At 40.0% G+C, this 12,355-nt stretch overlaps 1 protein-coding gene across 1 annotated transcript; it reads right to left on the reverse strand.

The window, feature by feature from the left end:
* LOC149261858 (putative clathrin assembly protein At2g01600) lies at positions 1–1,038 on the reverse strand. The gene has a single exon (XM_089371514.1). The coding sequence runs from the start codon at positions 1,036–1,038 to the stop codon at positions 1–3; it is 1,038 nt and encodes a 345-aa protein (XP_089227640.1).
* Between the last annotated feature and the right edge of the window lie 11,317 nt (positions 1,039–12,355).

The following is a 12,355-nucleotide window of genomic DNA, read 5'->3' on the forward strand; positions in this document are numbered from 1 at the left end:
TTAATCCCACCAGGTTATCAATGGCCTCTCTTCCTCCACTGCATCCTGCAGAGTCTCCTTCGGAGCTGTTTCTTTCCTAGTAATATCTTCTTCCTCAAAATGAGTACACTGATGTCTGTATTTTTTAATGCGATCCTCCATTTCACTGAGGAATCTCTTGTGTGAGAGGCAGTCACCATGGCCATCTGTTAAACCCACTCTGGTGGATGCATTATAAAAATCCGAGAGTTTATCATACTGTTGCAAAATTTGTTCATAAATATAGACGAAGCATAAAACTTGATCACTCGAAAAGTCAGAAAAGGAATATTCCAGAAGCTTGCGTATACAATAGTTAATGTCTCCATAGATCTGTGGACAATCTTTCACTAGTAAATCGAGGGCGTAGTGAATGAGAGGGTTCACTGCGACGGGGCCTTCCAGAGGAAGGGTGCAGTCTAAGAGGCAACCGAGGAGTAGATGCAGGGATCGCAAGTCTTCCAAAATCTGAGCAATTTTGACGTTCCGATTTGCAGCAAGGGTCACATAGTTACTATTGCTTTTGCGCTGCAGTCTCTGAGCCAAATAAGAGGCGTATTTGCGAACCCAAATAGAGAATTGGAGGGCAAGTGGGGTGCAACAATCCATAAAACTTTGGGACACCCCCACGAGTGGAGTTTTATCAGACGAGTTCCGCATTTCTTGATCTTGTTGGGCGAAAATGCAGCGAGGAGCATCCCTTATCAGTCGATGAATGAGTGTCAACGTCTTGACAGCGACCATCCAATTTTTTGTTCGGCTTAACCGCTCTTCAACAACTTGTTTTATATAAGGTCTCAGCCCTTGCTCTTGGGTTGCAGCAATCAAAACGAGGAGGTGTTTTTCCTTCAGGGGCTTATCATTGTGGCGAGTAACTTTAGCGAATGCAACGTCTATATCCGCAAGTCTGGTATTGATAGCTGTGATCGTATTGGTAAGTCCCACATAACTCATGATGGCAAATCCAACAGAAGCGGCGTCCTTCAGCGCCCCCACTGTTTTTCTTGACCACAACCCCATCCTGGCGATTTTGAACTGAGCTACCTCAACACTATAAACAGATTAGACTTCCCCTGCTAATTTTTGGGATATATTGAATATGCTTCTTACAAATATAAATACCTAAGCGCATACCGTTCTATGGGTGTGACATTTTGTTTTTCTAAGATTCCAGAGTTTCAGTGTGTCCTCGAACTATATTCCCGAAAGCAAATCCGCTGATTGAGAATCAAGTATTAATGTATTCAAATAAAATAAAACGATGGATAGGATTTAATAAGATTACTTTTTATTTGGGTGATTTTATTATGAAGATTAATTACGGAAAAAAATATGCTTTGGTAAATTAATCTTTCTTATTTTTCAAAAAATGTATTAATTTTTATTTTTTCAAAAAAGATTATTTTAAATTATATAAAATAAATGAAATGAGAATAATCTTAAAAATATTATTAAAATTAAAATAAAATTATTGTATTTTAAAATTATTAATTCAAATGTATTAATTTTTATTTTTTCAAAAAAATTAATTTAAATTATATAAAATAAATGAAATGAGAATAATCTTAAAAATATTATTAAAATTAAAATAAAATTATTGTATTTTAAAATTATTAATTCTTTTAAAATATATATTTGAAAATTGAAAATATTAAATAAATATTTTATAATTATCTTAATAACCTTCACTAAAATTAATATAATTTAAAGTAAATATTAATACCACAAATTTTCGCAACATCCATATTTCTTCAATTATCTTAATGCTTCAAATTATTGGAAATTTTTTCTCTTGGATATATATTAAATCATCATTGAAATTATGATAACAGTTACTCTTTCCAATTAAGGCCCAATGTGATTTACGTGATTTCAAATTTGTTGAAAGATAATTAAGTGAGTTAATGAATTTTTATGATTGATATAGTAGTATGAGGTTTTACTCCAAAGCAATACCATATTACATAGGTTTATAATGGGAGATATATATTGAGAAAAAAGTAGTATAATATATTGGGAGATATATAGGGAGTGAAGGGTTTTTATATTAGTAGGTAAAAAAAAAATAGAGCTCAAAGTTAATGAAAAAATATAAAAGGGGTATAAAAAATGTTAATGAAAAAATGGATACTAAATATCTAGTGGAAGTAAGGGTTTTTTAAATTGGGAAGGTGTATTGGGTTTGTATTAGTAAGGGATTAAATAATATGATTTTTAGGGATATTTTCCAATATGTAGTTGAATTAAAGGCATTGTTTAATATGCCACCAACCGCGCTTGATAGGTTAGAGGTTGTTTAATATGTCATGAAGGCAATTGATAGGTTAGAGGTTCATTGAGTGAACCCTCATCTATGGTAGTAAATTTATAATTATCTTACTTTTAATGAAAGTTTAAATAAATAAAGTTTAATTTCTTTTTGTTATTCACGTTAATAAATGTAATTTAATTTTTATTTTTAATTATATGTGAATTTACAAAGTTTGGGTAAAATAATATAATTTTATAATAAAAATAAATATTATTATAATGAAAAATTTATTTTATAAGAATTTTTGTAAGAATGGTTTTTAAGGGCTCTTGACATGTTTCATTATGTAAAAATAATCAAGAAACAATAAAACATTTAATTGTGAAGTGTTAATTTATAAACTAGGTATAGGAGATACGAATAAAGGATTTGGGTAGAGCAATCTCAACTTAGGATTAAAGGTAAATGTTGAGATATTGGAGCCATCCTTACCCATGTTTCTTGAAGGAAAACATATTGCTTAAACACTCAACAATAGAAAGAGAAGCAAAAACACTCAATAATATTTTTTAATGCCACCTATTAAGGAAATCCTAGGTGGTAGGTACCAAGGGGAGTCATTTTTTATTTCATAAGTGTTGGGCATGGGATCCCCCATGTCATGTTTTGGGGCTCAAAGCCCAAGTTTTGGTCAATTGTATTGTAAAACTCCACGAAGTGTGGCCGCGGAGCACGAAGTGTACAATCGTGTCATGGGGTTGTCTGTCCTAAGCATTGTATTGTAATTTAATGTAAAGTTGTGTCGACCTACCCATGGTCCGCGGACCATGGAATTGTATAAATAGAGTGAGGTTCTAAGTGTAAAAATAGCTTAGGAGAGTATAGAGATATAGAATAGAAAACGCATGGTTACTGCATAGAGTGGAACCTGAAGTGTACTGGGTCATAGTAGTAGGAAGAGGCTTTGCAGCTAAGTGCGCAAAGGCCTAATAGGGTCCGTAGCTGAGTGCACAGGGCGGAGTCGGGTCTGTAGTTGGAATTGAAAGTTAATAAAGAGAAGTTTACTCTATGCATATGTTCTTGAATCTATGTTTTGATGTATGCATTACTTTTATTCTGGTTATTTACTGCGCGCACTTTATGAATACTCGTATAAATGCTTATATAGGAAAAAAATCTAAGTAAACAAGTTAACAGAGCCCAACTAAAGAAGACTTGTGTAAATAACATGGGTCGCGCTACAGTTAGAACTGCGCGAAGACAATTTCACAGGGCACGGGGTGCACATAACGTAGTAAGTGCGAAGGTTGGACCGCATTCCAATCACCACATATCAGACATCCCCAGGGTGTGAAAACCTGGTTCTAGCACCCTCCCATACTACTTCAGGTGAGACCTTAGTCCGCGCTCCACAGACTGTTGCCAAAAGGGCCAGTAGTACCAAGATTTGCTTGGCTAAATCACGTTGAACCTGGGTCAGGCCCTACTAAGCCAACAAATGGTTTCGTTGCCAGGACAGGGTTCTGCATAAGGGATGTCTGATGTCGTGCCACTAGAACCCATCAAAGAAGGAAATTGAAGAGTGGTTAGACAAGAAGATTCACGAGTTCGTGACACAAGAAAACAGAACTCCACAAGTATCTAAGGAAAAGTGGTTGGATTGCTACGTGTATACGGAAATCCATGATATTTTCTTTGCATCCTTTCGTCTCAGTTGTATGAGTAGATCGCGAGGTTAGCCGACAGCCAGGGACAGGGAAAATTTTAAGAACCCCCCCTAAATTTACATGTATAATAAATGGGTGAATCTCCATGGTATATAGTAAAAATGGAAGGCGATTTTATCAATATGTATATATAATTTTTTGGCGAATCTCTCACCAGGCACAGCGAATATTTTACTCAATTATAAAATCTTTTGTTTATTGAATACACAAATGAAATCATTGCATTTCTTTAAAATATATTTTGAAATCAAAATTACCGAAATTACATATCGATAACCTAGTGGGTGTAGGATAAAATTCACTTGTGCCATTCACAAAAAGCATGAGAAAAAACCTAATACTATATATAAAACCAAGAAAAATTCAAATTCATCACATCTAGGGACCTCGTAACCACCCTGCCAATACACAGGTATGTTCCTGTTTGCAATTAGAAAAATTACTCAAATTACAATCTGCTTACTCCAGCATATGTTGGAAAGTTATAGAAGGATTACTAGTGCAATCAATCCATTCCTTTTAGCCCTGGATTTGTTTCATTTTAAAACAGAAGTATACAAATATACTTGTCCAATGTCTATGCTTTAACCATCCACCTTAAGATGTTTTTACAATATAATTTCCTAAGTATATTTAATATCTTCATTATCATAAAAACCAACCTATATCCATCTTAACTCCACATCTACCACTCTTAGGGGGATGAAATCTATTTATCCCTCTGAGCACTTGGTAGACCCAGAATTAAGATGGATCTAAGATGATAAAATTTCACCTTTAAATAGTCTATGCTCACATGAATACCATGGTATTACCATGGGTCAATACCATGGGTTATCATAAACCTGGAGCTTAAAAATTACTATTAGTACTTTATAAAAATTAATAAAATTAATAGTTGATTTTATTTTAACCAATCTAAAATGTTTAACATGCATTAAATTAAAACATCCATTTTTACTCTTGATCGGATGAAATATTTTTTCACGCTATGTTAGTTTGCATATCACATCACGATATTTGATACCTCTCGGGGGTTAGTAGATCCAGAGTAAAGATGGATCTATGCTGGTTTAATTCCCCCATTTAAATAGGCTACATTCCAAGTGAATACCATGGGTCAATACCATGTGCCATTTTGGTGAATACCATGGGTCAATACCATGTGCCATTTTTATTTTTATTAATACTAATATTAGGGTTAATAATGTTTTTTTGCATGGTATTAATAACAATCTAGTCCATGGTATTTGTCCCATAGTATTTTGCCCATAGGTTTCACCTACATATAACACATTTTTTGAGTGTTCGTAAATATAAGGTGACTTATGGAGTAAATATAAAAAAATGTTTTATTTGTTTACCATACCACTCGTTTATTTGTATTTTTATTAATTTACCATACCTCTTTTATAAATATGGTATTTGGCCCATAGGATTCACTTAAATAAAACCTCTTTCTTGAGCCTTCATAAATAGAACGAGGGTTATGGACTAAATATAAAAAGAGGTTTTATTTATTTACCATGCGTCTAGTTTATTTATATTTTTATTTATTTACCATACCTTTTGAGTAAGTATAAAAAGACGTTTTATTTACTTACCATACCTCCACTTTACTTATATTTTTATTTGTTTACACCCTTGCATGATAAGGTGACTTATGGAGTAAATATTAAAAATGTTTTATTTCTTTACCATACCTCTTTTATAAATATGGTATTTGGGCCTTTGGCCCATAGGATTCACTTAAATAAAACCTATTCTTAAAAATGGGCGAATGGATTCACTTAAATAAAACCTATTCTTAAAAATGGGCGAATGGAAGGTTGTAACTCCTAATTTCAAGGGCTAAATTTACCTTTTTAACCCTCTCCCTTAAAATAAGGTGGGCTATTTGAGGTGATTTGTAAAAATGTACTATGATACAAAATATTCGTCCACTAAAAATTTAAAACCCCTTAATTTCGCCAAAGGGCGAACATTCGCCCCTAAAATTTTCTATGGCCAGGGAAGGTGTAGGCTCGACCAACCGATAGTGTGGACTCCGAAATTAGTGTACATCATAGAAGCATCAAAAGATAAGATCACGCAAGTGGTGGACCATTCGCTCGACTGGATAATAGGGGGATTTATCATTAAGTTCTCGGTAGACACGATCGTGAGCTATAGTGAGGCAGAGCGACACCTCCTCAAGGGACCGCAAGGTAAGTATATTAAATCTTTGAATACCTGGATTAAGATGCTATTGTGTGAAAAAAGGGTCATGCGAATACATTAATGTTTGGGACTACGCAGAGTATAAAAATCTACAAAAGTAGCAAAGAATTAGAAAATAGTCCCTTAATTTCACCCTCACGAGAAAGCAAGGAGGAGTTCACTAAGGTCTCTCCAAGAAGCGCGGTTAGTTTGATAAGGCATCGCATCCTGAAGTTACCACCTCCACCCACCCTGCCACCCACTTCACCTCCCTCACCTCCATCTCCACTCACTCCACCTCCACCACCTCCACAGTGTAGTATGGAGAGTGCAATCAAACTACCGGTATTCAGAGGAGTAAGGAATGAGGATACAGACTAATTCTGGTTCATGGTAAGAGCAGTATGGGAAGCACAGGGTGCCACAGATGACAATATTAAGAAGGCTACATTGGTGAGCACACTGCAGGATCGTGCATTGACATGGTATATCAAGCACTCTAACGACCACCCAAACACGCGGATAGCAGAGATCCAGAATGCACTGAACAAGGAATTTAGCAGGCCAAAGTCAGAAACACAACCAATCATCGAGTTTAAAGAGATCGCGATGCTCCTGGGTGAGACTACCTAGGATCTGGATCAACAGCTGAAGAGTACGATCCACAAAGCCAATATGACGTTGAAAGATGGACAACATCGCTCATGGTTTGTAGCATCTCTGGCACTACACTTGAGGACAGTCAGGCCGAAACATTGGAAATGGCGATGAGATGACATGAAACCCCGATACAAGACCTTGTGTCATGCCCCTACACCTGCGGTAGTCTTTCAACCGCTTATAGCGAGGTGCGGCACCACCGGACACTTTCTTTTCACCAATACTTATGTTTGTGGACTACGCCTAACATTCAACTTTTCCTACTTAGTTTGTGTTTCGCAACCAAGTATTATTAGTGTGTTCCTTTATACCAATGAATACCCATACACATTCATTATCAACAGCATTATACAAGAGAAATGCACAACAGTATAAAGGAAGGCGAAACTCCCTACAATATGAGTCTTCCTAAATCAATATATTATACAATCTTCACTTTTACAATGTACAAGTTAAATCTTGGGAAACTCCAAATTTACACTTAGCCAAATTTTCACAACTTCGGCAAACTCGGTTTCCTAGCTTGACGGCACCTCCACATGGTCGCCGCACGACTCTCCAACCCTTCGTTCACCTCGTCGCACAATTGTGTTGTTTGCCCAACTTGGGCGCGCCTCCAAGTCGCCACACACGGGTGCCTCCAATTGAGACACACTTCCATTCACAACCCAACACACCAATAAGTCTTTGTGCACACTTGCATGATGGGCGGGTTCTCACCCGAGTCACTAAGACACCCACACCAAGCCTTCGCACAAACGGGCGCTCCTCCGTTTCACCGTCGGGCACCTTCGCACAAATTGGGCACCACACCTGTGCATGCCTCAACCAACCACCGGGCACACCTTCACTCGCACCTTCACCCAACACCAAGTGCAACCTTCCACCATGCGACTCACCCAAGAATCGGTGCATGAGATGTGCACCTTCACCTTCCTGTCTTGCGCACTAGAATCTGCGCACTTCTCTTCGTTGTACGAAGATGACAAGTGATTTTTGGTGATGGAATGATAGCCAACGCAATACAACTTATACCAAGTGTAGGGCGTGGTGATGGCTTGCCCATCCGACCTCCCTACGCCCACGCTTCATCACATAAGCCCCTACTATCACCAAGTCGGCCTCCATACACCTCCACACCATATAAACAAGGGAGCTCTCCCTCACAAATGCGCATAAGTCATCGCATCATTAGAGTAGCTCACACTTTTTACCATCGCACTTCATGCCGGAGAATGCAGGTCGTTACATCCTCCTCCACCTGAAGTCGTTGTCGTCCTCGACAACATATCATCCTGGTAGCCATCCACCAAGATCATCAATATCCATGATGTCAACTCCTCCACATACTGCAAACATCTCTACATCATATGTAGAACCATCGTCTCCATCATGTCTCGCCCCGGTAACCAATTGTCACCAAGATCACCATACCAAGGTATACACCTCATCGATATGTCACACATCAGAGATCATCCCAATCCATGATCATCAATCACTCTGTCACAATCTCCACATGTTGCTCTTCGTGTAAGGCTGGCCCCTCCATCTCAAGCTAAATTCTTCCTACAACATCTCGTGTTGACCACATCATGTGTCATCATGTGAACTTCTGTCGTGGTACTCCAACATAATGTTAACACATCTCTGTACATTGTCAACCCCCATGTCTGAACTAGTTGGGTGATCAGTCCAACCATCACGCTCAAACCATGAGAATGCACATCCTCATGCCACCATCAGTTGTTTCTCAGAACATCCTGCCACATCCTCAACCCAATCAAGAATCCATCTCCATATAAGTATAAGCCATGCTCAGGTCTATGAAGTAGCCCTCATCTACTCTGCAACATGTTGTCCATGATGTTGGGTGTCAATGTGCTGCATGAAATTAGCCACATCTATCCCAACGTCATCCATATGTGTATCTCCTCCATATGAAGAGATCATCTCATCAATCTCCAACTCTCGGTGTGCCACATCTAGGTCCATGAAGCAACCTCCATCATATCCACAATGTGTCATCCCTCAAGTCTACCATAGAAACAAGTATCTACTTGTCTCATCTATCCATGTGCTGCCCGTGATCATAGATCAATCAGCTCCCATGTGTCAAAGTGGTTGAGTCTCGGCTCAACCCATGCCCAAGTGTTGCCACCAAGGCATCATCATCATCATTGTAACTCCATCACTATAAAGTGTCTCACATCGATCCTCCACATCAAGTCACTCTTCCAAGCCACACCCATGCATGTACTTGAAAGTATGCACCTGCATCAAAGTCCCTGACCTCAGCTCCTCAATGCATCAGATCCTCCAAGTCCACCATATATGAAGTCCCTAAAAGTCACAACCTCATGTCATCATGAGCTCCATGAGTCATGCCCAACCAACATATTAGCAAGCATACAAGTCTCGGCCCAAAGGTCTCTGTAAGATGCCTCAGCTCTTCATGTAGTAGGAATGCTCCATAGCCTGCTCACAACTCCATCCAAGTCCATGGCCTCATTGTACAAGAGTGCACAATCTCTCCATTGGCTCATAAGCAAAACATCTCCATGTCACATCAGGAAATCCATCTGCACAACATTCCTGCCTAGCACTCCTCATTGGATGCCTATAAGTGACACCTCTACAAGTGCTCCTGCACAATGTTCCTGCATAAGACTGCCATGCTCCATGTCTCCAACCTGATGTCCATGACTAAGCTGCCCATGTAGTCCAACCAAGTAGACTCATCACAATAATCGATCATCCTCATCCAAGTCTGCAATCTTCGGTCTAGTGAACTTGGTCACCCAACCATATCATCATCACATGAGTCTCTCCATCATAGCTCCCCCACTAAAGGTTCCACCAAGACTTGCTCTTGGTCTCGGCCATGAGAAGTCCACCCAAGCATCATCATCATACCTCAAGTGTGTGCCCTCCAATCTTTCCATGAGTCATTCCGGGCACTTAGCCAATTTTCCATGTGGCTAAAGCATGACCCAATCCTCCGCAATTATCATCATGTTCCTCCCTTGTCACGGGCCTTTGTACCATCTACCATAAGGTCACAAACAACCCCAACAAGTCTTGCAACAGTCAAAAATCCTTGCTTCTCCATACAAGGCCTCATCATAGTCATCCATGGCAAGATCCTCCATATCATCGGCAAACTGGCTTTGCCTTTCCCTGCATACAGTCCATCTACCAAATGCTCAAGTGAAACACAAGTAACAATACTTACTTCATCATCATCATCATCATGAGGCTCCTCCATCTGAGTCTGCTCATCCACCCATGTCTGCAAACTGCACGATCCTGGTTCAACTTTATCAACCTCAAGTTCATCCTCCATCGTTGTCACATCTACAACATCCTTAATCATCACGGCTTCCTCTTCCTCGTCAGCACAATCTACAACTTCATCTTGCTCCATTTTCCAACCAAGTTGAAGAAGTTCGTCCTCAACATTTTTTTTCCAAGACTTCAAGTTCCTCTCGAATCCGGGGATTATCTTCTTTCATCCGCTTCAACCTGTATAAGGTAAGCAAGAGATTCCCTTCGCATTCTTCCAAACCTGCCATGCCTTGTCGTTCAGCTTGGTCCAAGCACGAAGCTTCTCCCCTGCTAAACTTGCTTCACCATTCACCAGCTTCACCAAGTTTCTTGCAACCATGAACCGGCCCTTGTTCCACTTATATGTGAAGCTAGCTTCCTTCACCTGCAAGTACCTGCTTCCGTTGTCATCAACTGTCAAGTTTCCAAGTGTACCCACACCCGCACTTCGTCACGAGAAACCCTGCTCTAATACCAGCTCCAACTGAGCTCTGATACCAACTGTCACGCCCCTACACCTGCGGTAGTCTTTCAACTGCTTATAGCGAGGTGCGGCACCACCGAACACTTTCTTTTCACCAATACTTATGTTCGTGGACTACGCCTAACATTCAACTTTTCCTACTTAGTTTGTGTTTCACAACCAAGTATTATTAGTGTGTTTCTTTATACCAATGAATACCCATACACATTCATTATCAACAACATTATACAAGAGAAATGCACAACAATATAAAGGGAAGGGAAACTCCCTGCAATATGAGTCTGCCCGAATCAATATATTATACAATCTTCACTTTTACAATGTACAAGTTAAATCTTGGGAAACCTCAAATTTACACTTAGCCAAATTTTCACAACTTTTGCAAACTCGGTTGCCCAGCTCGTCGGCACCTCCGCACGGTTGCCGCACGACTCTCCAACCCTTCGTTCACCTCGTCGCACAATCATGTTGTTTGCCCAACTTGGGTGCGCCTCCAAGTCGCCACACACAGGTGCCTCCAACCGAGACACACTTTCGTTCACAATCCAACACACCAATAAGTCTTTGTGCACACTTTCATGATGGGTGGGCACTCACCCGAGTCGCCAAGACACCCATGCCAAGCCTTCGCAGAAACAGGCGCTCCTCCGTTCCACCGTCGGGCGCCTTCGCACAAATTGGGCGCCACACCCATGCACGCCTCAACCAACCACCGGGCACACCTTCGCCTGCACCTTCGCCCAACACCAAGTGCAAACTTCCACCGTGTGACTCACCCAAGAATCGGCGCATGAGATGTGCGCCTTCACCTTCTTGTCTTGTGCACTAGAATCTGCACACTTCTCTTCCTTGTGTGAAGATGACAAGTGATTTTCGATGATGGAATGATAGCTAACGCAATACAACTTATACCAAGTGTAGGGCATGGTGGTGGCTTGCCCAGCCAACCTCTCTATGCCCATGCTTCATCGCATAAGCCCCTACTATCACCAAGTCAGCCTCCATACACCTCCACACCATATAAACAAGGGAGCTATCCCTCACTAGTGCGCATAAGTCATCGCATCGTTGGAGTAGCTCGCACTTTTACCATCGCACTTCATGTTGGAGAACGCAAGTCGTTACACCCTGGGTTGGGAGTTCAACAAATCCACATGCAACTACAGAATCTGTTTTTAGAAATGCAAAGTTTGAAGCAAGATAGGGCACCACGACCAAAGGCGTGTGAGGAAGTATGGTGCATAAAATGCAAAGGCTAGAGCCATGACAAGGATCACTATCCAGTGTTTGTGAACTACTTGGCAGAGGGAGGGCCAATGCCATTGAGACCGGAGGCACAGGCAGGGCCAAGCGCGACACCCGCTTTATGGTGCGCGATTTGTCAAACCAAACATTCCGCCACAAATTTTTGAATATCTAATTTAAGGCTATCCCAAAAAAATTCCTTCTTAACCCTATGGTAAGTTTTTTAAAATCCTGAGTTCCCTCCTAAGGGAGAAGTGTGCAATTCCATAAGAATCTTTTGTTTGAGTTGGGAATTCTTACAAAGGTATAAGTGATCTTTGTACCATAACAAATCATTTTTCCAGCTAAATTTATCAGATGTACTAGAATCTTGTTGTAACTTTCAAATAAGTGCCCACACTTCTTATCATTCTTCCATTCCTCCCTTGCTTCGTTTATCCAATCTGG

The sequence above is a fragment of the Pinus tabuliformis genome, chromosome 6 (genome assembly GCF_031772625.1).
Source record: "Pinus tabuliformis cultivar Carrire ecotype Pingquan chromosome 6, CPIR1, whole genome shotgun sequence".
NCBI lineage: Eukaryota > Viridiplantae > Streptophyta > Pinopsida > Pinales > Pinaceae > Pinus > Pinus tabuliformis.